This window comes from Trachemys scripta, chromosome 18, assembly GCF_013100865.1.
Source record: "Trachemys scripta elegans isolate TJP31775 chromosome 18, CAS_Tse_1.0, whole genome shotgun sequence".
In the NCBI taxonomy this organism is placed as follows: Eukaryota; Metazoa; Chordata; order Testudines; family Emydidae; genus Trachemys; species Trachemys scripta.
Window position 1 is genome coordinate 6,195,374 of NC_048315.1, and position 27,843 is coordinate 6,223,216.

The 27,843-nt window shown below is 36.9% G+C and overlaps 1 protein-coding gene across 8 annotated transcripts in view; it reads right to left on the reverse strand.

The window, feature by feature from the left end:
• BCAS3 (BCAS3 microtubule associated cell migration factor) overlaps positions 1 to 27,843 on the reverse strand; it is a 488,663-nt gene that overhangs the window by 282,795 nt on the left and 178,025 nt on the right. For 6 of the 8 annotated variants that reach the window (XM_034752349.1, XM_034752353.1, XM_034752351.1 and 3 more), the window contains exons 16-20: positions 19,250 to 19,400; positions 11,130 to 11,174; positions 2,605 to 2,729; positions 1,727 to 1,892; positions 427 to 527 (exon numbers count right to left, since the gene is read on the reverse strand). In XM_034752349.1, coding sequence (XP_034608240.1) covers positions 427 to 527; positions 1,727 to 1,892; positions 2,605 to 2,729; positions 11,130 to 11,174; positions 19,250 to 19,400 — 588 coding nt within the window. The remainder of the gene's footprint in view (positions 1 to 426; positions 528 to 1,726; positions 1,893 to 2,604; positions 2,730 to 11,129; positions 11,175 to 19,249; positions 19,401 to 27,843) is intronic. The other 2 variants (XM_034752354.1, XM_034752352.1) reach the window with 1 other exon arrangement.

Here is a 27,843-nt window from a genome sequence, read left to right on the forward strand (position 1 = left end):
GTGGGGCCATGGGGAAGAGGTGGAGCAGGGGCGGGGTCCATGGGGAAGAGGCGGAGCAGGTGCCCCAAATTTCCTGGTGTCCTACTCAGCTGCGTACTTTGCGTATGGGTAGGGACGGCCCTGCATTTGACATAACTTTAACTACATACATTTCAGCATGCTGCTACATTTCTAAAATTGTATTTGATTGAATTTTTCATGTTGAAAAGTGTCTAAATCATCATTCGTTCCGCATCCATTGCCTTATAGAATAAACATTCCCCAGTCACTAGTATTTGCACACTGGATTTTTTTTTTTTTAAAAGGCTTGTTGATAACAATGCTATCTTGTCTCAAGAATGTAAGTTAAGAAACTGTTTTAGAAAGTCATCATTTCACATTAAACTTACAAACATACAAAAAGACAAAAAGTACTAAACTACTTACAGCCAGAGAGCAGATATTGATAATACTGCACTGCATCCGCAGCTAGGAGCAATGGATGGTTTGCATTAAATGGTGGTTGCAGTTCATTCCACTGAGGAGTTCTGAGGACACAAGAATATTAATATTTAAGCTAATACAGAGAATGTAAATCAGTGTCTGTGTCATCACGAGCTTGTACAATGTTTATAATTATTTAAATTAGCTTGTTCAAGCACTGAAATACACAGCAGTCAGTTGAAAAGTGTGACCAACTCACACAGACTGTTTGGTGCAGACACGTTTTTGCGGACAGTACTATATACTGAACACAAAAAGGGATCGAGACAGTTTAGAAAATGTTGGTGAACTCTATGTCATGCTAGCACTGTTTAATATTAACACACAACAGAACCTGGGGAACATTTGTGTTTTCTTATACTACAGTTTCTACTGTTCTGTAAAGGAAAACAAGCAGCTACAAAACTGTGAAAACAGAGCTGTGTAAAGTTATTGACTATTGATCCAATTAGAATTTGCAATTCCATTACAACCTGCTCATTTCAACAATAATGGTTTAGAAGATCGTGTTGTAATTTTAATTAGGGCTGGCCACTCCTAAATAGCTTGGTAAATGAAATATTGATTAATCCAGTCCAGGAATGAGTAGTACTAAAGAATATCGGAGCCTACAAAAATCAATGGGAAAATATTTTAAAATGTCGAAAGCACTGACAATATTTTCTCATCAATTTCTGTTTGTTTTATTCCACAAGTCAGGACTAATTTCTTCAACTATGATTGATAAGATTCTACATTCAACTACTTACAGGAAGTCTTGCCTAGCTTCTTGCTGTATGTTGCACACTCCAGTCATACATCTCAGTGCAGAACTTCAGTACTATATTTTCACTGCTAGAAAAATTAACTGTTTCTACTCTTAGTAGTAAAAATAAGCTAAATTACATTTGATTATTTTAAAGGAAATTAGCATTGATTTCTACACCATTCAACAGCTAACTCTAAACTTGTGTAGATTGACTGTGTGTCTAGATGGGGTGGTAGAATTTCATGCTTTATTAAAAATATAGGACCAATTTCTGTTCTGATTGGAGTCATAAAAGGTTTTGCTACTGACTACCAAAAGATCTGGATTTAGTGCTTATCCAATGTTCAATCCTGATTGGTGTGCTGGATGGAGCTGAATAACCCTCAATTTCTACTGAAATCAATACAGGCTGAGGTCATGCACCCACTTCCTAAAATGGGCTCAGCACGTGTTGAATAAGGACAAAGAGAAGAGCAATGCAAAGGGCTGAGCTACCTAACCAATGTCCAGCTGGCTCTCGGACAGGTCACCATTTCCAAAGGAGTGTCATCACTGATCTTCGGAGCAGTGCTGAGTGGACGTGGTTCCAATACGTGTTCTACCAGGGTACCGTAACAACTGATAATATACAGGGATTCCACCACAAACTGTTTTGATTGATCTATGGGCAAGAAAACATGGAAAACATCTATTATTACAACAGAATAGCAGAAAGAGAAAATATCTACAATAGCAGTGGCTTTCCTAAATTAAAAAAAAAATTGCCCTTTTTATAAATGTTCGTGGTTGACCATGTCAAATTAACATAATGAGGGGAGATTCTGGAGTGGTATGGGGAAGTAAAGCACAGAGCATGCTTCTTTCTTCCCTGACATTCACAAAGGACCAATATGGCAACTAAGTGGGGCGGGTTCCCTGACTGCCTCCTAGGAATGGGGTGTATTTAGGTAGTCACGTATTACCAAATCTATGTTTAGGTAGCTACTTCCGACAGGTACTTCATCCTAGAAATATGGAGCAGCTTCCAAAATGGCTGCAGGGCCACTCCTGAGTAGCACATCAGAGGCATCTCTGAACAGCATCGGATCACAAGTGACTTTGTGGTCATTACTTTATTATATAAAGTCATTGACTCATTTTGCAATTTTTATTTTCTTGTAAATTGGTCCTGTATCGTAATGGCACACTCCTGATGCCCTCAGTTTCCAATGACTTCCAGAAGTTTGACAGACACCATGTATAGTTGCAAAGATAATTAATAAGTAAAAAGAACAGATACACAGTATTTGGTCAGGAGCTATTTTATAATGAGATAAACCAAAAGCAAGATAAACACAAAAAAATCTAATCTAATTATTTTCTAATAAACAAACCTTTTTCTCTTTTTAGACCTGGATTGTTTGCAAACCAGGATCTTGATGAACCGAAGACTGCAGCAACACAAAACTCTCCTCCCACAGATTTACTAGGTGAAATCTGTGGAGCTGGTTTGGTTTTGCTTAAAATAAAAACAAAGTAAAATTAACACCAGGTAATTCTCAAAGTTACATTTACTAGTGATCCAAGAGGGCCCTCACTCAACTTTCATTCCAAGTCCCAAGGCCCTGATTTTCTGAATTACTGAGCACTTCCAGCTGTCACTAGTTTCAACTGAAATTGTGAGTGCTCCCAGTTTCTGAAAATCAGGCCCCAAGTGTTCCTTAACTGCTGACCTTTACGAACAGGACTGTCTAATAATGCAGAATTGTTTAAGTTGTTTGAAAGACGCAGTATTGCATAACTGCAATCATCAGGAACAACTTCCAGATTGAATGCAAACATTTTTACACGTCTTATAATCGAGTCTCTGGGGAAAGAAAGTCTAGATTCTGGGTCAATCACTTTAGTTGGCTTCCATTTTCTTGCATTTTTAAAGAGGAGACACTGACAAACAATCCTAACATGTTCTGCGGTGCAGAGCTATCTATGTTTGGTTTCAATTCCGCTGTGGGAGAAATGGGATGGGAGCAGAGAGACGAGAGGAAGGAACATGCAGCGGATACAAGGCAATGGAGACAACATGTACAATAATAATGCTATGTAAAAAACACTATTGCACAGAATGAAATTAAGAAATGCTGTCCTCTGGGACACCATAGAGTGCATGTAGCAGATCCAATGGTATGTAATTAGGTTCAGTGACGATACCATTCAACATTTTTTCTTCTTGTATCCTTTAAAAAACATGTGTTTTTATAATTTTGCCTGGGTGAAATTGATCAAAGGCCAATCTAAACCAGGAATCTGGAAATTAATTAAGACCCCCCCAACACTGGAGGATTATGTTCGGTTTTACATGTATTCAGAATCATTTTCGGAGCAATGTTCATTTCCTCAGTTAATTTAACCACAAAATAAATAGGGCTGCCTGAGATGCTATTTTCCCTTTGCCACAGGCCCAGCATTCTCCTTTCCCACAATCCCAGTCTCCCTTCTCCCTCATATGTCTGTTTCATCCCTCTCTCTACTTCTGTTTCTCTCATACGCCTTTGCATTGCCACCTTCTCCCCTTTGCTTATTTTCTTTGCTGGCTTTGTTGTGCCACAAAACACCATCCTTCCGTGAGTGCTGAATTTATCATATTCTCTGTTCTCATTCCTCTGCATTTTTGAACGATGTGATCTTCAACCCCAAAGGTATAAGCAAGACCCTATTTTTATTGCATTATCATGGACTCAAGTGGCAGAAAACCAAACAGAAAAACAACGGATAATAAAACAACCCTAGTCTGGTGTGTAATTATAAAGGTACTTGCGTCGTTCATATTAGTCAGCATTTTTTTTATTATTAACTGCTTATAAGTTGGTGATGTGGCTCAGCAGAAATGAACCAGCAGTAACCAGCAAGGATTTATTTCAACAGAAGCAAATTTTTAATCAACATAATTAAAAAATCAAGTTACCATAAGCAAAAGCAAATATAACAAGAAGGATTCCTTGAGCTGGGCTTCAAACAGCCTTCTCTGCCCCTGCATGGATCGGCTCTACCCTCCCAAAGGCATTCTCATCCTCCCATATCTCCACTAGTCTTGTTTAAAACTCGATCCTGCTCCCCTTGAGGTCAATGGCAAAATGCTCACTGACATCAATAGAGAAGGATCAAGCCCTTACAGCCCTTCCCGGGTGCACAGTGAAGTTGGAGTGTGATGGGAAATGAAGTAGTGTCCCTGGAGAGTATCATGCCATTATTTCCAAGCATTTAAAATTCAGCTGGGGGAGGGAAGGGTGGACGGGGGGAGGGAAAAAGTGCCTTCAACAAGAACTCATCCAAGGAGTGAATATTTTTTCTAGACCATTGAGAGAAATTGGCTTTGTCATTTTTAAGATTGAGAGAAAAGATTAATAGTTTGCAATGATACTGCATTTTCAGGCAAAGAGTTCAAAGGACTTTATAGACAACAGTAATATATCTCCCAACACCCCCGGGAAGACTGTATTATGCCTGTTTTAGAGATGGGTCAACTGAGGCACAGAGAGGTGAAGCTGCTTGCTGCAGGTCACACACACAACGAGTCTGTGGTCACATAGGAGAATGTTTTGTTTTGAAAAACCTCTCAAAAGACTCTTCATTACACTGACTTAGGCCCTGTGCCAAAGCCACAAAAGTCATTGGAAAGACTCCCAGGGACTTCTGTGGGTTTCTGATCAGGCCCCTGCCTCTCTTGCATCTGTGAAAGACCAGAATGCCCCAAAAGAGCAATTACAATGTATTGTATCAATACCCCGATTACTGATCTACCGCACAGCACCTGATATATCAGATTGTTACAACTCTAATTACAGACTACTGGGTCAGAAATCTGTGTTCTAAAAAGTTCCCAGCTATAGATTGTTAAACTGCCTTGTTTCCAAAGGAACTATCACAATTTACATTAAAATATTAGAACTGGCATTGAAATATTAAAATGTTTGCTAGATTTTATGATACTTTTTTTTTTAAAAAGCAAGATTTTCTACCATTTCTATCACAAACAATGTATCAATCACTACTTTTTAGTTCCTTAACTTCCAATGAAAAGATATCAATAGATTATTAACACATGATGAGTGTCTCTTGCAGAAATGGAAGTGGAAGCTTAAATGTATGCACATATGAATATTGCTATTTATTGAAATACACCTCAATCAATAAGTGATTGTATTTCATATAGAAACAGGCGAGTCTGGTATGACAGTAACTTGCATATGAAGCAAAAATTGAGTGTGAGCATGATCGAGATGTATTAATTTCTTCTGTCACCAGTTTTGCAGATAATTGTGAATATTTTAATAGTAAAATCTTAGAACAACAAAAATATTTTTGGGGGGAACATATGCATGAAAAGACAGGAAAAGAGGAAAATATACTCTGGGTCAAATTCTGCTCTCAGTTACACTGGTGTAACTCTTGGAATAACTTAATTGGCTTCAATAGAGTTTTATGAATTTACAGCAGTGTAACTGGTCTTCTAATCATAAAAAATGAAAATCTCTATTGGGGCTTTTTCCACCCCAACTGCCAAAGAATTATGCTTGTCCAAAAACAAATATAAGCACATTTAAAGGAAATGATATAAACTACATTATATTTACACCATATCTTTACAACATACATCTTTCAAGGCATGCTTTTAAGTGTTGGTTTTCAGTGCCAAAACATTTTCTGTTCAAGAATAATGTTTTGTAGACAGAAAGTGGAGACCTTGTAAAACATGGTTCTCATGTGGTTAAACTTAGTACTGTTAAAAAAAAGTTGTGTATTATATTTGGTTTAGACATATTTCTGAACAAATTATAATGATGTCAACAAATCCATACTGGAAAGTTTTATAACACAGGAATATTTAATGTTACCCCCAGTCTTAATTTACCAGAGAGTTTTCTTTAATACATTCCCAAACTACTTTCCCTTAAAGGACTTCTAGAATTCAGTGGTTTTCAAAACTGATACGTAATGTATATTCATGTAATTGTGAATTTTTTAACATCTTCTTGGAAACTATAAATCCTAATTATTATGTGTACGTGATCAACTTTTCAAGCTTCATAAATGATAACAAAACAAGAATGGTGACGATAGGTGGTGACTAACTTGTTTCTACTGTGAACTCCTGCTCTTTACTCCCCCTTAACCTGTCGACACCTCATAAATTTCTTTGAGTACTGAAATTATAAGCCAATTGGCATCACGTTAAAAAAATAAATTTAAATGAATATTTAAAGTATAATAACTTTCAACACCTTAAACCATAATTTTTATTACAAGGGATATGATGCAACAAGATAAAGCTAAAAAAAGAATCAATCAGTTTATAAAACAAGATGGGAAACTAATGAGTATAAAGTATACATTGTCCTTATTTTCAATGCGTCACCTTGACAGATGATTGCACTATATTTAACAGATACCAAAAAGATCAAAGATCCTATTTTTCTAGGTCTGGGTCTTTTTGAACTACTGTACATGGACCAGCAAGGCAAAAAGACACAACTAATAACAATGGGACCCATAACCCCCCTCCTGTGGGCCAATCTGCAGGAAAGGACAAAAAGGTGGAGGACATCTCTTAGAGGTTCTCTCTGATGGAGACTTCTTCCTGATTATTTCGTTAGTGGTGCTGGGGAGTGTTCTCACCTGCCCCTCCAAATGAACAGGCTATAGGCCCAACTCACAAACCCTATAGATCCCTGGGATCTACAAGAGACCAGGGCCATCTACCTTCATCCACACGGGTCCTGGGCCCCCCACACCACTTCGTCATGTTCTGGCTCCAATGGAGCCACTCTCGCAGCCAGCAGCAGGGTGGGGTAAGGCCCTATGGAAATGGAATACTGACTCTGGATGCTTTTTATTTTCATCTTGAGCTCTGCAGCAAGCAGGAGGAGGGGTATGGGGATGGGGACCAGTGAGATAATGCATGTCCTCCGGCCTGCACCTCTTACCACACAAATCCCTTCTTAGGTCTGGCCTCAGGTCTGGGGGAAGACACTGCCTTTATGCATGGGAGGGAGATGTATGTGAATAGGATCCCCTCTGCATGTGGATCTCAGGAGCACAATTTAGCACAATAATAAAACTTCACCCCGCTTTAACTCTAACGCAAGTTTGTTTGAATTAGTAGTGAAAGACAGGACCCTATATACCACATCTTCGACTGCTCTACAAGCTCTTACTCCAATTGAAAACAGCAGCAAATCTATTAAAAGCCAAATTTGTCCTACAGAGAAGCAAAGAAATGCCAGCAATTTTTTTCTGAAACAGCGACCAAGCTGGGTACAGAACCCAGGAATTCCTGTCCCCCAGCCAATGTGCTAACCACTAGGAAACAATGCCTTAAATAATTTCTTATTGCACTTAGTAGAAGATTAAAATTGAAAATGTTCATGAGTTCACCAGTTAAAATGTCAAAAAAATTAAGCCCCTACTTTCTGAGTAGTATCAAAGCTTCACAATAAATACTTAATTTCCCCATACATGTAGGTCCTGATTCAGGGGAGCAGTTAAGCACACACTTAAATCTATTCAGGAGAGAACTTAAGTCCCATTGACTTCAATTTAAAGTTAAACACATGCTAGTGACTGTCCTGCACTTTTAAGATGGAGTGACCTGGAGGGGAAAAGAGGGGGAGCTGGTAAATGCCCCCCAGGTAATTACGGAATAAACATGGGGGTACCTGCACTGTACATTTTTATCTGCCAGATGGTCCCAGACATCTAATAATAAAGTTGCGGCCTGATTAAACCCATGTCAAATGTCTCCTGTCCTTCTTTTGGCATAGCCAGAAAAGGTGCTGTCCTCATATAGTAACGCTTTCCTGAGTCTGAATGTTGCTGAATGACAACCTATATCTTATTTAAACGCATATAAGGTTTGTGCATGTTCTGGGAAAAATTAGAAGAGCAATTGCTTTAGAAAAGGACTTAAAGAGAAAGCAGTTGATAAACAAGAGAAAGGCCCCATTTCCTCAGATCTTGCAAAGAAGAGACTTTGAGAAATAAAATGTAGGCTTTTTTCATACCTACAGTATAACAGGAAAAATGATTATTTTAGAAATTAAAGATAATTGCTGATTGTTGTAACAAATCCTTAGGCTTAACTTCTACAAATGTCTTTTTTGTTGCATCACAGTAAAAGTGTTTATAAAAGGATCATAGCAGTGATACTAATTTAAACATTCCGAATTTCGGTTTTGTTTTATTGTATGAGATTTAAGGTGAAATATAAGTAGTAAAATATTTTTTTTATCTAAGCAGACAATTATACAGTACCAAAAACAGGCATACAGGGTTTCTCAAAAAGCTACATCTGTCTGAAAAATAAATTTTACCCTTTTAAATATGAGTCTTAAAATTGTGGTTTCATAAATGAAATAGTTACATGAAATTCTTTTAAAATTCATTTTAAAAAGCAAAAAAAGGTAAGACATTCATATTGCATTATTGTATGTTTTTAGCTTCAATCTAGGAGATTAAAATCTACTAATTAGGTAAAAAAGATAATTTACATACATATGATATAATAGAACTGATCTACAATTTACACTGTATTTGGGTTAATTAGTCTCATTCTACCTGTTTAAAATTATGTTACCAAAGAATAAGTTTTCATGTTTGTTGCATTAACAAAGACACCAACTGACAATTACTATCTGCAATCTACAAACTGGTCTCTAAAATGTTAATGTATTTTAATTTTGAAGGAAAAAGATATATCAACAATAAATTAGTAAACAAACTGGTAAATAATGTCTTTCAAATTACCGGCAGAAAACAGTGCATGAAATTTACAGTTACATTTGCAAGAATACTCAAAAATTGTATCTCTCTCAAGAATAACTATGGTGATGTTAAATTATAAATGTTGTAAATAAATTACAGTAGTTAATAGTGTTTTGCCTAAAAACAAGTAAATAAAGACATGATCCCAGTTTCCATTCCATGGAGCAAAGAAGAAAAACTACTCCAAAAATATTTACAGGCCCTTAAATTCAACAGACAATAAATTGTCAAATCTTTGCTCACTTTGCCGACATAATTTGAAGTCTCATTAAGATTTTAATGGAAACAACATGCCCTACATCTTTTTCATTCCCTGCCCCCATTTTTTTGTCCCAATGTCTGTGTAGGCAAGTAAAGACTATTTTCTTGTGCACCAACACTGGCATCAAACAGACCACAAAAGAGTCTTGTAAAAGACAAGCAATGATTTTAAAGTCTATTATATTTCATATATTCCTCTCTTTAATCTAGGTCTTTTAATCTTGTTTCACTCTAAAATCATTTCTGGTTGACAAGTGTCTATGACTGTCTTTGTTGAAGCTAGGGGAGCCTGCTTTATGAATCTAGGCTACTGATGCATCCATTTATTAGATAATCCACCTTCAAAACTTTTTGTCTGATGCCTGTATAGTTAATAGGGAAAAACTATCAGATGGAATGCTCAATTACATGGAAAACTACATTTACAAATGAATCTTAGGAAGATAATTTCAGTATGTATGCAAAAACACAGGTTATTTTACCCCAAAAGGACCTATCTTGAACTCTCCAGTACTTTGAGTTATTATTTCTCGTAATATCTGCAGCACAAATGCTTTCATAATTCATTTATATTTTAAAAACTATTTTGATGCTACAGTATAGACACTAGTATAACCCTCACATAGTAACTATCCCCACTATAAGGAAATTCCACGTTATTTCCTTTTGTCCTTGGCCCTTATTTAATAGAAATTGGTGCCCCATTATTCTTGTATTTAAGCTAGTTCAAATATCCCTTTCAGTATCTATCCTTTCCATTCACTTAAGAATGCTGTAGACTGTGAGGTTCTTAAGCCCCATTTTTCCACAGAATATAGATTGAGGGATAATATTCTGATCTGGATGTAACAGGGATATATGTGAACAATTCCCATTAGTGATCATGAGAGCTGCATATATAAATCACTACACACTTACAGTATGTAGTCCCCAATAGCTCTTGAAATCTTCTGCCTAAAATCCTCACACCCCCATATCATTCTAGTTATCTAAATCTGTACCCGCCTGATCAAACTCTTTTTAGAATAAAGTAACTAGGAGAGTACACAATACTGCAAGTGTGGCTGCACCAGTCTCTTGCACAGAATAACTTCTTATGATTACTTTTAATGCTTCCATGCCTGTACAGTATTTTATAAGCTGGTTGTGGCAATATGCTGCAATGTTAAATGTTTAAAACATTTTATTACAAAAATGTGCTGACTATTAAGCAACAACATGTCTTTTGACATGGTGATAAGAACTTCGGAATGTCTGTTTATTTAGTGTTCTTAAAAATGTTTCATCATTTAAAGTGGTTTCCTGAGTGGGAAATGGTTAGTCATTAGAATATTATTATTTCATTTCTCTTAGTTTAGTATTTTATTATTACCTAATTTGACGTTCTACAGAGAAACCTATAGTAGCTCGTGTCTTCTGTCCATAAGCAAGGAAAGTGTTTCGACACTACACTGTGTGAAGTGTGTGTGTATGAGAGAGAGTGAGAGAGACGCATTATGTTTTTAGAACAGATATTGTATTCACCTTTGCCTATCTGGATTATTTTTTATCTTTTCTAACATCTCGGCTACTTTAAAATCTAAATTTCCCTACTTCAAATATTAATTAAAATGTCAACTTTAAAATATTAAATATCATGAGAGAAACACAGTACACATATTTGTTTCTTGAACACTTGATGGCGAATAGTTATCCATAGTTTAAAAGTAGGTGATAAGTATACAGTGCTTCCACCTATGGATCAGCCCATGCAGTAAAAAAAACAATCTGAATGTAAAGTTATTTTCAGTGATAACACCAAATGAATTATAGGCATGCTGGGATTGAACTCAGAACTCACCAAGGAGCTTTTATGGAAAAACATCCTGCTCCAAACAGGTAAGGTCTTCATGTAAAGGGGAAAAATGCACAAAAATTAGATGAAAACTCATTATCGACAAGTACAGTGTACATCATGCTATTAAGATTTAAGATAAAGGTAAATAAAATAATTTTCATAACTGTTTGCAAGGCCCCTGAAGGTATGCTGAACTCTAATGTAACCAACATGCTGATGAGGCCCACACCCTCCAAACACTTACTCATGTGAGTAGCCCCACTGACATCAATGTGACTACCAATGGAGGCAAGTGTTTATAGGATCAGACCCTTCATGCAGTAACTGCTGTAAATATAGCATCCACATGCTGCTATTGCTTTTAATATGGACAGATTTTGAAAAGTTAGACAGTATCGTTTTCCTTTTTGAAATGCTCTGGCAATGCCTTGTAAGAGGCACTACAGAGGAAACACAGAGCTGAGGGCCTTAAAACAACGTTCAAGTCAACATTAATAATCAGATGAATGAAGTAAATTAGCATCAACGGCAGCAGATGTGTGGGTGTTTGTCATTAAATGTTTAAAATCTGACAACGAGAGTCGAAAAAAATAATTGCCACAAAAAAGAGATCAGTCCAATAATAAATAAACTTCAGGTAGAACAACCATCTTTTAGGGAAGTTCTCCCCCCCTCTCTCTTCCCCATTTTAAAAACACAATCCTGGAAATGAAAATGCATAACAGTGGCATGACACGCTAGTCTTTTTTCCTTACAAGCTAGTTTGGAATGCAGCAAAGAAAAGAATCATTAATTTTAAATGCAACGTCCGATATAAAATCTAATACTGATGCACAACTTAATATGTTTGGCCACTTATTAAAATTCTCTCTACAGCACAAAATCAGTTTTAAAAACTATTTTCTATAATGTATAGTACAGTTTTTAAAACCAAGCCCCACCACTACCAATTTTTTAATCAGTTTGTTTGTTTTAAATCATCCTGGCATAAGCCATAATCATACTGACATTTGTATACAGTGTATATATATCTCCTCACTGTATGTTCCATTCTATGCATCCAATGAAGTGGGCTACAGCCCACGAAAGCTTATGCTCAAATAAATTTGTTAGTCTCTAAGGTGCCACAAGTACTCCTGATCTTTTTGCGGATACAGACTAACACGGCTGCGACTCTGAGACCAAATTAAAGGTATTACAAGCTCTGCAGCTTTATCATGTATAGTAACGTCTCTTTTAATTAAATTGTTTTCACACACATGCCTACTGGGGTCCCAGTTCTGCATCAAGGTTCACTAGGGTGGAACCATCAGCCCTTCAGGAAATGCCTAGCCATTCTAGAATAGTGCTAGAACCCTGTTTAATTGGATGAACTGACTTCTAACACAGACAGCGAGTTATTGTCCCAAAAGCCACTCCAAGGATTCATCAACAGATTAACCAAGTGGTGCTGCACTTAAGAAACCTTTGACAAAAAACAGAACTCTCCATTATTCTGCACAACCCATTACCAACATACTCAAGAGCCAAGGATCTGCCTGGCCTAAATCTGTAAAGCCATTAGCTAGTGGTCTAATCATGAGACTAGGAGCTGGGAATTTCTGAGTTGTAATCCTGGCTGAGTCCTACCTAAAGCAAATCAGTTTACCTCTCTGCCTCAGTTTTTCCATTGGTAGAAGCAGGGAAAATAATACTTACCTAAGATCACAAGGACATTGAAAGAATTAAGTATTTGTTTGAAAATTCTATACATTATTATTACATTGAACAAGTTACCATGAAATCTTTTTTCAAATCACAAAAATTACCACTGTCTTTTTCAAAAATAAACTAAGTGACCAACACAGATTTAACTCAAACCGCACATTTTCAGTATAGATTAGATTTCTTGTAGCACAGAAAAACTGCAGTTACATTTAAAAAAACAGCTTACATTTGTAATACAAAGTCTGTATACATGTCAGATAGCACAGCAGTAACCCCTTTTTGTTCCGCGGTTCCCTGCTTTCCTTAATTTACAATTCATTTCTGTGATCTTTTACACAAGCAACTGAACATGTTTTACAATTTGCTTCACACAGCATGGTTGGTTTGTTAATAAAAAAAGACAATGTACAAATTACAAGATAACCCATCCTTGAATTGACAGCACCAGATGGCTATGCTGGGTGACAATAACACAGCAATGTCAAGGCGGGGGGAAAAAAAGCCACTGAAGTTCTATGTTGCAGTGGCTCGAATGCCAAGTGCACATAAGAGAGTATATGGGGAATTGTCTGCCAACGGAAAAAATATTAAATGATGGTGATTATGATTCAAAATTCAAACCGTATTTTTTATTTTTTCACCTAGTTTTCAATCTGGTCATGAGTTTTAAGAAATCCAAAACTTATTTGATTTTGCTGCTTTAGCACGTTTTTTAAAAATATGTAACTATTCAAGATCTTAATAAATTCAACAATATCTACTTACCCTAACCCCCCATTACTATCAGATTTCCCTGATATTTCATAAAGAAATTGTGACATTTGGGCAAAATGAGGGATAAATCGCAATACTTTAAACAAATTACAAAGAGCTAGGGCTGCTTCTTTATTACCAAAGTTTAGTATACTCATTCTAATTCTTCAGATGATACATAACCATGTTTGAAAAATGTGACCAAAACAGAAAGTTTTCAATAAACGTCCAGGCACACTGATCATTGTCTTTCTAAGCTTTGACTTGGATTTAGTTTTAATGCATACTAGATTTTTTTTCAGTTGTTGTTGCCTACGTAATTGGATCATGATATTGCTCTTCTTATTTTTGTTTGCATCACTAATCGGACCTGGGATAAATTAAGCTCGTCTGAGTCAAAATACATCAAACGGATATCAATGATTTTCTGAACAAATAGTACAGGAGATGGGAAACATTAAAATGATAAAATCTCAGCCCGTTTCAACATCAGAGACTTTATCTACATTTCCCTCTCCTTATTTTATATAATAAAAAAAAGCAGGAGGAGGGGAAATGGATAAAGTTTCACATATATGAACTCAAACCTTTCAAAGAGGAAAAATCAGATTTGTTCCTGTTCTTGTAAGGAGCACTGTAAGGCTTTGTTTTGGCAAGAGACTACTACAGAAATTGACATATGGGGGTTTCAGTGTAGCTATGTTATATTTGTGACTGAAGTACGATACCAACATAAATGACCATCCCTTGAGAAATTTAAAATAAATGCTGCTGTCAAAGGAGCAAACATTTACAAGAATTTTCCTTTGTAGCAATTACTTTATCATTTATTTCTTCTTCTCTGTTACAGTTCATCTATTTTACCACATTCGTATGAACTGGAAACTAAATAAAATTCACTCCACTGAAACAGGATGTACTTATAATAGGTCAACTGCAAACACAAAGCTTTCCTCCAATTAATACATTCAAGTGCTGTCTTTTTTTTAATGGTCCCAAGACAGACAGATTGTCTAGTTTTCTATTGCTTCTCTCAGGAAATAAATCATTTGTCCCTACATAGAAACCTCCCTTTTAGGATTTATAAGTGCTTTGCAAAAAAATGAATGAATTAGGGCACACCACACTTTTCCAAGGGAAATCAGTATTATTCTTCCTATCTGTTAATGGGGATACTGACACAGAATGGTTCAGTGACTTACCCAAAGACACAGTGGAAATCTGTGGTGGAGCCTACATCTCCCAGCCCCCATGCCCAGGCTTTAACTACAAGATCGTCCTTCTTTCTTGAAAGTGTAGAGAGTCCCTTTAGGGAATCTTTTGTGGTGTTAAAGTGTTGATAGGACAAACTGCAGGAAAGCGAGTCAAGAGGCTTATTAAAAAATTGACGGTAAGAGTGAAGTGCCAAATGGAGACGGCAGAATAGACAGTTTAAGAGAAAGTGGTGGGGGAATGAAAAAGTCAAGGGAAGAAGCACAGGGAGGAAACCAAAGAAAGAACAGTCATGGGAAACAAGAGATGCCATTTTTCTTGGTATTCAACACTAGGGTGTAACCTGCATTCAAAACAAAGGAGCTTAATGAGTGGTCAGAAAATGTTCTGAGTTTTGCAGGTTTACTTGACAAAAAAAGCTCCAGTGAGAAACACCATGATGACGCAACTCCTGATTCTTATATTTCATTCCCATGTGGCTAACTATGGACTCATTCTGAAAGTTTACTCCTCTCTGGTTGCCAAGAAAAGAACATGTTGATTTGAGATCGATAATATTAAGGGCATTGATTAATCTTTTTGTATGAAAAAATATTTTGTTGTCCTGGAAAAAACTAGAACAAAAACAACAACTATTTGCTTGATGAATCCAGTTATAAATGCTGCTTAAGTATTCTAATGAAAGAAGCGCTTTTCAGATGCTAATAACTAATAAAGCAGACAAATCTAAAACTAGGAGTTATCTGTTATTGTTCTAGTCTTGCTTTTTCTTTCTGGAATTGTACCATAATAGATTTAAAATCTGATTTTTAAAAGCAACAGAAAGAACCAATTTTGATGACCACTGTATAGGAGTTGTAAAATCCAACTGATTTCAAGCACTTCCTCCCTCTCTGATCACTGCACAATCACAAGGTTAAGCAGCTGCTTCCAAAGACTGCCTTGTTTCCTTGAAGCACTGCTTAAAGGTGCTGACCACGTAGGTGTAAATACATCTGTCTTTTGCCATTTGTAGTAATACATGCCTCCTACACTTCTTAGAGCTAGGCAGATGGTCCCTGTCCTGTCTAAATATTACACCGTACAGACTTACATTGCTATGTGTTTCTAGAAATATGAGGGCAGATGTTAAATATGTCAAACACACGCTTTGCCCCCTGGAGGTTTAAGTTAAGGCTGCTGTCTCCATTTGGCCATTTTAGGCATGCCAGGCTTCTTGGATCCTAGGCATTCCTCTTAAATCTCTGCTTTGTAAATACAGCTTTTCATGTTAATTTTGTGTACTTTCATCAAATATTTTGGACACAGAACAAAAGAAGGCAGCCATAAGCTTAGTATTACACATTTACACAGGATTTGCTGAATATTATCAGCCCATTCATGAAAATTGTACTTACATAGCTGGGGTCCTTTCCATGATCATCTCCCCCCCACCACCCCCCCATAAGCCTCATTGAATATTTTGTGCTCAATTCATTTTAAAAATTACACAAAATAATAGGTTAGGGCAACGTTTGTGAATAGGAAATTTACATGTGGAAAAAGCCGAGCATGAACTACACACTTAAGATAGGTATGAAATAATATGTAGAAATAAAATGCAAGATTTCAGTTATTTCTGCATTACTTGTACAAAATTTCAATGGCATCACCATCACATTTTTTTTTATAAATGGCCTCAGAAAATGCAGCAAAAATTACCACTGAGAACCACAACGCTGACTTTTACCGTCTTCCCCTTCTGTCACTCCAATCATGTTATTCCCCTCCTCATGTCTCCACTGGCTTCTTGTCTCCTTCAACCATCTCTCTTGCTCTCAGTTCCAACAGGGCCTATCACTGTGGTTCAAGCTCCCTGTGCTCATCTTCAAGAGTCTATGTGTCTGTGCCGAAACCTACATTCTCAGATCCTCCTCCTCCCACTGTTGTGCTCCTCCTAGTCCTTTTGCTCAACTCCTCTCTGTCTCCTTCTCCCACTCCTGACTTAGGATCATAGAATATCAGGGTTGGAAGGGACCTCAGGAGATCATCTAGTCCAACCCCCTGCTCAAAGCAGGGCTGATCCCTAGACAGATTTTTGCCCCACATCCCTAAATGGCCCACTCAAGGATTGAACTCACAACCCTGGGTTTAGCAGGCCAATGCTCAAACCACTGAGATATCCCTCTACCTGTTCCTCTTTTGATGCATACGCCATGCCGTCCCTTCTCCTGGTCATCGGTCTCCCTCCCTCTCCTCTTCCTTGCTCACTTTCTTTCCCGCATTCATCTCCATGCTCCATTTTCCTCCCTCATCTGTGATTATATTGCAAAAAAAACCAGTTGCAATGTATGCATGGAAGAAATAAACTACAGTTTTCCCTTGTCCCTGCTTCTCTGTTGTTCCACACATTCTGTCTACAATTCTCTGCACAGTTCAGGGGCAAATCATCAGTGCTGAGCACTTACAATTCCCACCAAAGTCAAGGAGTATCACAGGTGTTCAGCTTTTGCACGGAACTCGGCACTAAGGCCTGACGAAACTCCCATTCACATCAATGGGAGCAGAACTGGGTGGTTAGATTATATGACCCTTAGGACCTTGCCAGGCATACCTGTAGAGCTATGTAAAGTATAATAATAAATACATTTTATAAAATATCCCAGACATATCAGAGAATGAGTAATTAACCAGAATAAAGGTCACAATCCTGAAATTCTTACTCTCTGCTTACTCAAGTAAAATTCCCATTGAAGGGCACTAAGGTGAAATTCACCTGTCCCCATGTGAAATCTAGGTAATGTGGCTTTGAGCAGGGAACTAAGTAAGGGTGGCAAGATGGTACTTACTTGCCAGCCCCTAAACTCCATGAATAGGCTGTGAATAGGAAGGGAGTTGTGCTAGGGTATCCACCTAAGCATGTTTCTCATACATATAGAAGTCTCAGTCAATAAGGGAATGACTGAGTCAAACTTTTAAAATAAAGCTCTACCTGTCGAACCTTCAGGATTTGAGCTTCTCCAGGAAGGAGGGGAAAAAATGCATCATTGAGAGTTTATTCATGAACTGCAGAAACTGGAAGTTTTCAGACTTTTCCAGAGACAGATGGTTATTTAAGTACACAAAATATCAACGGTCAGCTGATACTAGTCAATTTCAGGAGCAAATACCCCAAAATTTTAAAATCTGTGAAACCTGAACTTACTTTGTGCCTCTTTGCTAAGTGTGCATTATATGGTTGGTTAATGTCCTATTTAATAATAAATAAATAAATAACAATAATAATGTACACTTATTTAGTAGTGCTTGTCATACCAGAGGGTCCTAAAGTGCTTTATACACCATACACACAGAACTACTAAAATGTAGCTGACTCTTGGATGGATGGCAAAAATCAACAGGCGACTAGCATCCTGCAGAACAGTAAGTGGAAAGGGAAATTTTGATCAAGGACCCGGGAGCAAACACATCTTTGAAAAATTCCACAGGCCCTTTAAGAGCTATGGAGAGGAGAACTTCAACATGTGGCAGCAGACATGCATGTGCTTCAAACCCAAGTCTTAGCCTACTGTACTAAGTTAAACAATTGGGGTGAGGAGTGCTGCGGAGGTAGTCCACCGTACAGGGGTATTAATATCATTATCATTTTAATTACCATAGTGCCAAGGAGCCCTAGTCATGGACCAGTTTTCCACTGTGCTAGGTGCTGTACAAACATAGGGGAAAAAAAGACAGTTCCTTTGTAAGCACCCACGAGTGACCCCTGTGACTGATCAAGGAAATCAGAAGGAAATCGGTCTAGTCCTCCTTACCTTAATGCTAAGTGCCTGGGATGTGTAAAAGCTGGTGAATATGAGGAGGATTCTCAGGGTTCCGATGAGATGTGTTTTATAAAAAAAAATTACTCAAATCAATAGGGTACATAGACAGAATTAACCTGTCAGGAAAACATTAGAAACATAGATTTATGTGTATAGGATTTTTCTATATATGTATCTATAGTCACCCCCGGTTTGCTGCCTTTCCATATGTGACAGACAACTACCACTATGGTTGAAGAATTTAGAAATCAAAAACATATTTAAAACAAGTTTTCGTTAGGGTGGAAACTATTCAAGAGATCACCGTATATGGTTCAACGTAGACCAAGACATATTTTATACTTGTTCCTTATGCATAATGTCTACTCATGTCAATGTAGAATATGTCCATGGAGTGGTTGCAAGAAAATGATCCATCAATCCAAACAAACAAACATTTATGCTTCTGAATTCTTAGACAGATCTGTTTTATGTATTTTTAATACTTATTCTTACTTTCTACCTAAATTTTGTGCCACGGAATTATATGTACACTGGAAACACAAAGCATAAATCAGAAAAGCATCACTAATCGCATGAATTAGTTCTATGAGTATTTTGTCGAACAACCACAAACAGTGTTAATAAGAAATGTCATGCAGATACACTTACCCTGTGCGTTTGGTGATGGTCCCTAAGGTCATTGGCTGTTTGATTTGTGCAAGAGGTACCACCACAGTCAAACTTGGAAGTGGCAAGAGTCGTGGGTTCCCAGGATTATTATTAGTGAAATTATTGTAAGTATCTTGGTTATTCAGTTTACCTTGAAGAGATGGAAAAAATTTAAAAATTATTACTGGACATTTTTCCCCATTTATCATTTCTGATAACCATATAAAATTAACAGTTTTAAATATACAATAATAGACTTCTATTGATGAAGAAAAAGAAAAAATCTCTACGGAATTCATCTTAAAACGATAGAAAAATATACAGAAGCAGATAAAACAACAATAAAAATATTTTTCATATCTAAGGAGATGAAGAAATTGTAGCCTATAGTAATAAAGTCAGCCATTTCAAAGTCCAGTTGGAGAAGCAGATTCTGAATCCAAATTGTCTATGGAAAAGATAAATACTCTAGAAAGGAATTTTTGTCCTGCAGTACCTCATACTGTGCTCTACATTGAGAAGTTCTGAAAAAGAACATTTTTGCTGCCTCCATGAGTGAAAGCATGGTATCCTAGAATAGCAACCTGCTGCCCTGAAGAAAAGATCGAAAAATACATGCTACTTACATATAAAGAATAAAATGAAGGAAAGTTAAACTAAAATAAGAGAAAAATCAAGAGTTTATTGTAAAAAGAAAAACTTCACTGTCCTTCAAAACAAGAGAAATAAAATAGCCAAAATATAGCATTTAGAAAAGGGAAAGAATCCCCCCCTTCCTCCCCCCCAAACTAAACTTGTTTCAAATTACTAAGACAGAAGGTCTGTTTTGGACATATGCTTAGTTTAGATATGCTTTCCTACTTTCTGTATCATTCTGCAATGACAACCTTTCATTCTTCAGTTAGAAAAGGAAACTAGCTACAAATTTCATGGCCAACAGGGAAAGAAATGTAAAGAAACCAAAGAAAGAAAGAAAGAAATGAAACAAAAAGGGGCCAGTCTGTTTATAATAGAATCAAAAGTACTTTAAATAGACAAGCAACTGTGAATTAAAAGGTTTAGATCATTAACTTGTTTTTCTGTGTTCCTATAATGCTGTGAAATGCTGGCTTTGTCCTTAATCAAAAGGAAGCCATATTGGGAATTAAGTTCCTAAACAACTGATGCATTCTACATAGATATTATACAAATCCCAGGCCAAATCCATACAATCCTGACTGAAGTGTAGCCACCTTTTTTCAAGGAAGAATAACAGCAAAGAAAAGAGTTTCTCACAGGAAGCAGGCTGAAAAGCTATAATGGTACTTCAGATGGATTGAAGATAGGAAAAGGAAGGCGGAAAAATCTTAATGAATGTCTCATCTTCCTAAAGACACTCAATGCTTCCTTTACCCTCCTTTTAATACCATATAACCGTTAGCTTGGGGTTTTGTGTTTGTTTTTCTACCAAGTATGTAGAACTCTGTGTTTTAGGAAAGCACACAAACAAAAAAATGATGAAATTACAAAGTGTATTTTGTGTTAGGTATCCGGTCTGCACATTATTCAATACGTTTTAAGAGAAATGGCAGGGCTTTAATGAATAACCAGCCTATTGAATAGTCTCTGAGTACGGACTTCATTTAGAACTATAGAGATTTTCCTGAACTAACTTGGGGGTAGGGGGTAATAACAAGAAAGAAAGAAAGAAAGAAAAAAACCTCGTTTAAATTAAGCCTGAGGCTTCAATTCTTTTCTCAAAAAAATCTTTGATTAGTTTCCTTGAAGATTCATTCTTGATTCATGTGGAAAGAGTATAAAATAGTTTTCTGCATTTTTGTGTAATTAGTTACTATTATATGTCATCCAGCCCCTTTTAAAAAATGTGTTCCTCACTCTGTATTCAACATAAGCAGCAACATTCAACACAGAAAACAGTGATACCTAAAAAAGTGATTCCAAATATCTATACCTTGCTTTCTTTTTTCTGTTAGGAATATGATGAGTAATTGTAATGTTGCACTGATCAAGTTCTGAACCCCATCTGCCTGTTGTAACAGTAATTTGTATACAGTACATACAAGGAATCTGTAATTACTCAATGCACTCAAATCTCAGTACCATGCAGCAATTAATTAGCCTTCCTAATGCAAAGCTGCCACTGAATTCAATAGGATTTTTGAGTGCAGGAAAAGTGAGTAATCATAAATTAGATCTACGCTGAAAGATGCCGAACTCCCTCAACTCCCATTAAAGTTGAGGGATCCTGTGGGGCAGTTGAGGACACTCAGCAGTTTGGAGGATTAGATCCTCTTTCAGGAATCTTAAAAATACCAATACACACACATGCACAGCAATTAGTCACTGTAACGTTTGTATTTTACAGAGTGAAAGATCTAAGGAGTAGCGACATTTTTCTGAGTTGTTTGATACATTATACTATACTTTACTTTTTTACACTAAGCATTTTTCTGGTGTCTTTAATGACAACCAAAGGAAGACAAGAAAAAAAAGGAAAGAACAAAAATATATAAAGGGAAATAAAGATGCTTAAGAGATGATAAATTGGAACAAAATAGAATATTCCTTTCAACTTGTTTGCTTGTGTTCTGGGAATGCATTAAAGCAGCTTTTATTTATTTACTTTTTTTTAGAAGGACTGTACAAAGAATTGTTGCTGTAAATCCTACTTTAATTCCTGCCTAAATCATATTGCAGTCACTTTGCAGAAACTAAGACCTTATTCAATCAGAATTAACAAAGACACGATACTTGACTATATGAGGTTTGTTTTCAAGATTGTGACTTCTGACTCTTTAAACCGTTCTGGAAAACCAATCCTATATGCATTCATTTCTGTTGTTTTTAACAAAGCACTTTGTGATATTTAATGAAAAACACTTTCACTTTAAAACGTCACCAATGTTATCATTTAAAACTGTGCTAGAGTTAAGGTGCTCTTATTTAACCTATTGCAGATACTCTACACAGAAAGAAAAGTATGCATTGCTTTCAGTTGAAAATTGCATTAAAAATAAATATAGGAACAGAATCAAAGTTTAACTAATTATTCACAAGCATTGCCTACAGACTGCAAAAATCACTATCCTTTAAGGATGAAAGAGGTGTGTTACGAAGTAACTAGGTGTGGGTAAGAAGCAGGACGTTTAACTTGTTCATAATTTCTAGGGCAGAAATATCTTCTGAGTTCAGATATTTTAGTTTTAAAAATAAAGTTTTACTGACTGAAAAGATACTAATTTAAATTAAAAATTAACCAGCCCAGTCATCAAAACACTCAACGTTTCACAGCAGAAATGAAGTCGAGAGTAAAAGATCCAAACATAACAGATTCAACCGTTTTAAACATCTAATCTGCCATCAAATACCTATCAATCTACACTTTCTTTTAAGCAAAATTTAGTTGCATAATTTTGAAAATACATTCACCAGCCATGGTGTAAATCAGAAATTAAAAATCAGAATGGTACAAAAGAGTTAAGAGAAAAAATGTAGTTACTTAGGAGTGAGCATTTTGCTTGATAATTTGACTTTTAAATAAGCTCTACTTAGTGCAGATAAATCAGGTTAGGAAAAATGCTACTTTATTTAGAAAGAGTAATAATAATAGCTTTCATTTGAATTATATTTAGATACTTTTAGTATGGAAATGTTCTATAAAGTGGTATCTCTATTGTCTGGACAATGTTGCCTCAGTCCCATCATAAAGATACAACCTTGACTTCTTAATTGCATAGCCGTGGGGATACAGTAAATGCACTCTATAACTGGGATTTCTTTATCATGCATTCAGCAAGACCTACATTGTACATCTACTACTGGAATGAAGTGGTGTTCCAAAGATTACATTTAACAGGTCAGGTTTTTTTTAAACTTTGTGCATGCTATTGTATCTGTCCAAAAACCCAATAAAAAATTATCCCCCGTCCTCTAGCCCTTAGAAGCGTGCAACTCCCATTCAGTAAATGGGAGTTTTGCACACAAGACAGTAGGATCAGGCCAAAAGAGCACAAAGAATGCAGTCAAGCATCAACATTATTTCCACAGCTCAAGCAGTTGTTGATTCACTGTCAAAGGACACAGCGACAAAGTTTAAGTCCTCCAGAAATATCAAAAGAATTTTGTATAGTGAAGAATCCTTCAGCATAGCACAGTCAAATTATTTTGCAGTATGTGTATAGGATAAATCAACACTTCAAATATACCTATTGATAAGTAACAGAAAGCAGGAATACAGTTCCAACAGCTTCCCTAAACGTCGAAAATTAGCTTGAAATGACATGCTAACTTCAGAAGCTTGTTTTCATACTGACAATTGCACATAAACCAGGCAGGGTACTGCCTGATTGACTTTTCCAGGAATACCTTCTATAGCAATCCATTCAGAAGGAACTTAAAAAAAAAGCAACTCCTAGCACATTCATCACAGACATGCCCTCGTAAGGACTGGAGACAGAACATTTTCACTAGAGCGTCCCTAGCTGTGGATCTCTCTTCCTTGGTGATCTGCCAGTGTCTGAGTTTACTGACCTTCAGAGTACAGAGCAAGGCACATCTTTTTGGTTAAGTATTTATCTGTCTATGGGATGTCACTGGAGAGGTTTTTCTTCTGTCAGGCTTACGGGCTGTGCAAGGAGGGGCTGTTTTTACCATCTGTTGTGGGCACTTTAATTTAAGGTATTTTTTTATGTACATCATGCCACTTCCCTGTATCTCGGCACTCCCAGGTTCAAGTCAAGGGCTAGAACACCTCCTGAAAGGCAGCTCTCACAAAAATTCCCAGCCAAATATTACAGATTCAAGAGGAAGAGAAAGTTTGGATAAGCATCCAAACTCCTGATCTGAGCTAAACCCAAATCCCAAACTTCTTGAGTGTTTTCTGCCCCGAATCCAAATTCTGCTTTTTGGATTACCATTATTGAAATTGGTTCTCTTGTTTTAGTTGAAGCTGCTGCTGAATCTTATCTATGAATGTTTACACGGAGATATATAGACAGAGAACAAACCATGAAATTAGGAGAAAATCATGGGATGTTCTTGTCTTTTTAAAAGGTATTCTAACAGCAGACATTTATTAAAAGGGGCAATATTTCATTGGATAAAGTCTGTCTACTGAGGCATGGGAAAAAATAATTCATTAGTTCTATCTTGGGTACCAATTGGCATAAAGTCTGGGATAAGAAAACCTCCTATGACCCATTCAGTGTTCTGAGCCATGTTTTTTCCCAGGCATTTTATACCACAAATACTCACAGGAGAAATGGATTAAGTTGAGGATAAAAGTGAAGAGAGAAAATAACAATGGGCTTTGTTATTACACAGAGCGAACAGGCTGTCATGTCAACTTTGCAGGGGAATATTCCCAAACCAGTCATCATTAACATACTCACTTCCACTGAAAAAAGGGAGGCCTGAAAGCGCCGGACAAAAGAAATCCCAAAAGACAAACTAAAAACAAATTAAAAGCACCATTATAAAACACAGATGCTATAAGGAAAATAAACTTCACAAGATTTACTGGTTTTTGACAAAGTTGGACATTTGTGGAAAAGACATCAGCCGCAACTCCCAGGTAATGCCATTGCAAGGCTAATGTCGTTTCGGTTTTACCTTTGCCCACCCCTTTAAAAAAAAAAAAAAAAAAAAGGGCAGAATATGAAGGGTTGATGTTCTTAGCTGCTGAATGCAGTGACTGAGAATATATGAAAGTGGCAAACCACCAGGCACCAAGGTACTTCTGAAAACTGAACATTAGGTTGATGACTGCTACAGACAAACTTTTAACTTACAATTTTTTTATTTTAATTTAAAAAGTACAAACCAGAATAACGTACTGTAGGGAGCTAATCTGTAAGATTTAAATGACAGAGCGAGTTGCACATTTCTATTTTTTTTTATAATTGAATTTTTCCAGACCTGACAGAAAACTGCATTTTGATCCAAACATGCTAGAATTGTTAGTTTATAATACATTATAAAAACAAAGAGCATACTGAGTTGATTCGCTACTTGATCACATGACAATGAACTCAGTATAGATTTGGGCTTGGTCGGCAGTCGGGTGGGATACTGAGGGGCCCCTTCCTATTGAAGATGTCACCTTTTAGAACAGACAAAAAAAATTAAGTACTGGTTACTTAAGGGACAAACCTACAAAGTGTTGATCACCACCACCTTTGATCAACTAGAGAAGGGGGTACCCAGTACCACACTATCAAGCTCTAAAATCACAGGTGCACTTTCTAATACAGGAAGGGGCGTAAACACCAGAGTTCGGGTAAATTCAAACTCAGATTATATAATTCTACCTACTAAATTTCCCCTGCCGTTTCAGTTGGATATGGTATTCTTGGACTGGCTAATGTCAGCTATTGTGGGATGATGGTGTGCACTGTGAAATTTCACTTTACACATAAGTAAGGCAAGCAGGTTTTGGCCCTATGTAAGGTTTTATATTAGTATATTGGGAATAATAAGCATTCAACTTGTTCTGTGTTATTTCCAGAAAAACATGAGTAGAACTGAACTTCTCTTAGCTATATAGTAAAACAATGTAAGATTTTTAAAAAAATTATCCTGTATTTCCTTGTGTTCTTATTCTTCCTTGTATAATTCCAATAAAACTAATAAGTAACACAATTATATCATTTCAATTCCAAAGCACTTGGTCTGCTTTTAATATCCTACTGTACTTAATAAACTAAAATTCAAACTGCAACAGATATTTTAACAAAGTTAACATGAAATATCAATATCCTGCAACTTACTGACTGTAAGTAAAACACACAATCACTTGAATCCACACAATCACTGGCAGGCTGAGCAATGAGAAAATGAAGCACGCTTAGCCTTCTTTGGCTGCCTATTGTAAGAGATTCTTCAACCACATACTCACTAATTATTTAACGCAAGACAAATACAATCCTTACTAAATATAAAAGAGGATGCTGTTAAAAAAAAATCATGCATGTGGCGGTTTATTTTGTTTTGGTTTTTATTCAATACGAGAAGTCTCATAGATGAGAATGAAATGCTTCCCAGCTACAGTTCCAGGACTTTCACCCTCGTTTCTGACCTTTCCCCAGACATGTTCCAGTATAATCTGTAATCTACTAGGGTCGGAAGAGGAAACAACAGCGCCCTGGTGAGAAATACTGCCGTGTGACCCAAATAGAGAACTCTGCGGAAGCAATGCTGGCTCACAGTAGTAGTTTGGGAGGGTGTAACAGATCATTCAATAATATTTTAATTAATTAAAAAAAGAACAACACTAATTACTGCCAACAAGATGTAACATATTTAAATCTTCCCAAAATGTTACTTTTTTCCTGGGAATTGGGTGTGCAACAACAGGAAACTTTATAGCTCTTAATTAAAATAACCGCTACTTCTTAACATTGCACAGCAACTGCTTCAAGCAGCAAACTGCTAGGAACAAGATCCATTTAACAGTCTATGTCTGAATATTTCTAGTAGCACTTTTATTAGCTACGGTGGCTATATACAGATTAGGCACTCAAGGTCAAACTTTCTCAAATTTACATTGATGTAAATCCAGAGTAAATCACTGAGGTCAGTTATGTTTATAATGATGAGAGCAGAATTTGGCCTTTTGTCTTCATAATGTTTAAAACCACTTTTTTGCTCATCTTTTATAAAACGGCTGCATCTATTCACATGACTGTACTGGGAAAGCAGCCCTTTCCTTATCTATGTATGAAAAGATGGAGCATCTGATGCCAACGGGCAAGCCTGTGTGCTCCTAACGTTCCCCTGAGAGGCACATGCACCAGTCCAAGTGTCTCCAGATACAGGGGAAAGAAACGCTCCTCTACCCTCAGTTACCTGCTTGGTGGAGGGAAAGCTCACCTCAGGCCCTGGATATTACCCCTCCAATCTTTCTAGGATTTTATACCACACCCATTGGCGCACTTCCCCACCACATCCACACACTCTCCATCTGAGGCCTCCACTACTTCCCTCCCTACACTATCTCCACTTTCAGAAAACCACTGACTGCCTCAACCACAAATTACTCTCACTGCAACCCTCAAATTCTTTCTAGCCTTTGGGGGTAGTGACAGAGGAATTTACACCATTCACTTCACCTTCCTCTAAGGATATATCTACACTGCAATTAGACACCTGCGACTGGCTCATGCCAGTTGACTCGGGCTCGGGGCTATTTAAGTGTGGCACAGACATGTTGGACTGCAGGCAGCCCAATCTCTGGAACCCTCCCACCTCGCGGGATCTTAGAGCCCAGGCTCCAGCCTGACCGTCTACACTGCAATTGAACAGTGAGCCTGTGAGCCAGCCAGGGGGTTTTAATTGCAGTGCAGATATATCCTATGGGTGAAGCATTTAAAACTCTAGCTCTGCTTGGGATTAGAACCCACCACATGGGAGCTGTACAAACTATGCTCAAACTGCTGGTGATATGCAGCCAATACTCCTACTTCTGCACATGCTTTTTTTTTTTTTTTTTTTTTGGATGGAAATGAAATCTTTGGAGGCACATTCATAGACCCAGGCAATTGTGTGTGAAGTAGCCCTGGTACTCTTGTGTATGTACATGGTGTCCCATGTTAACA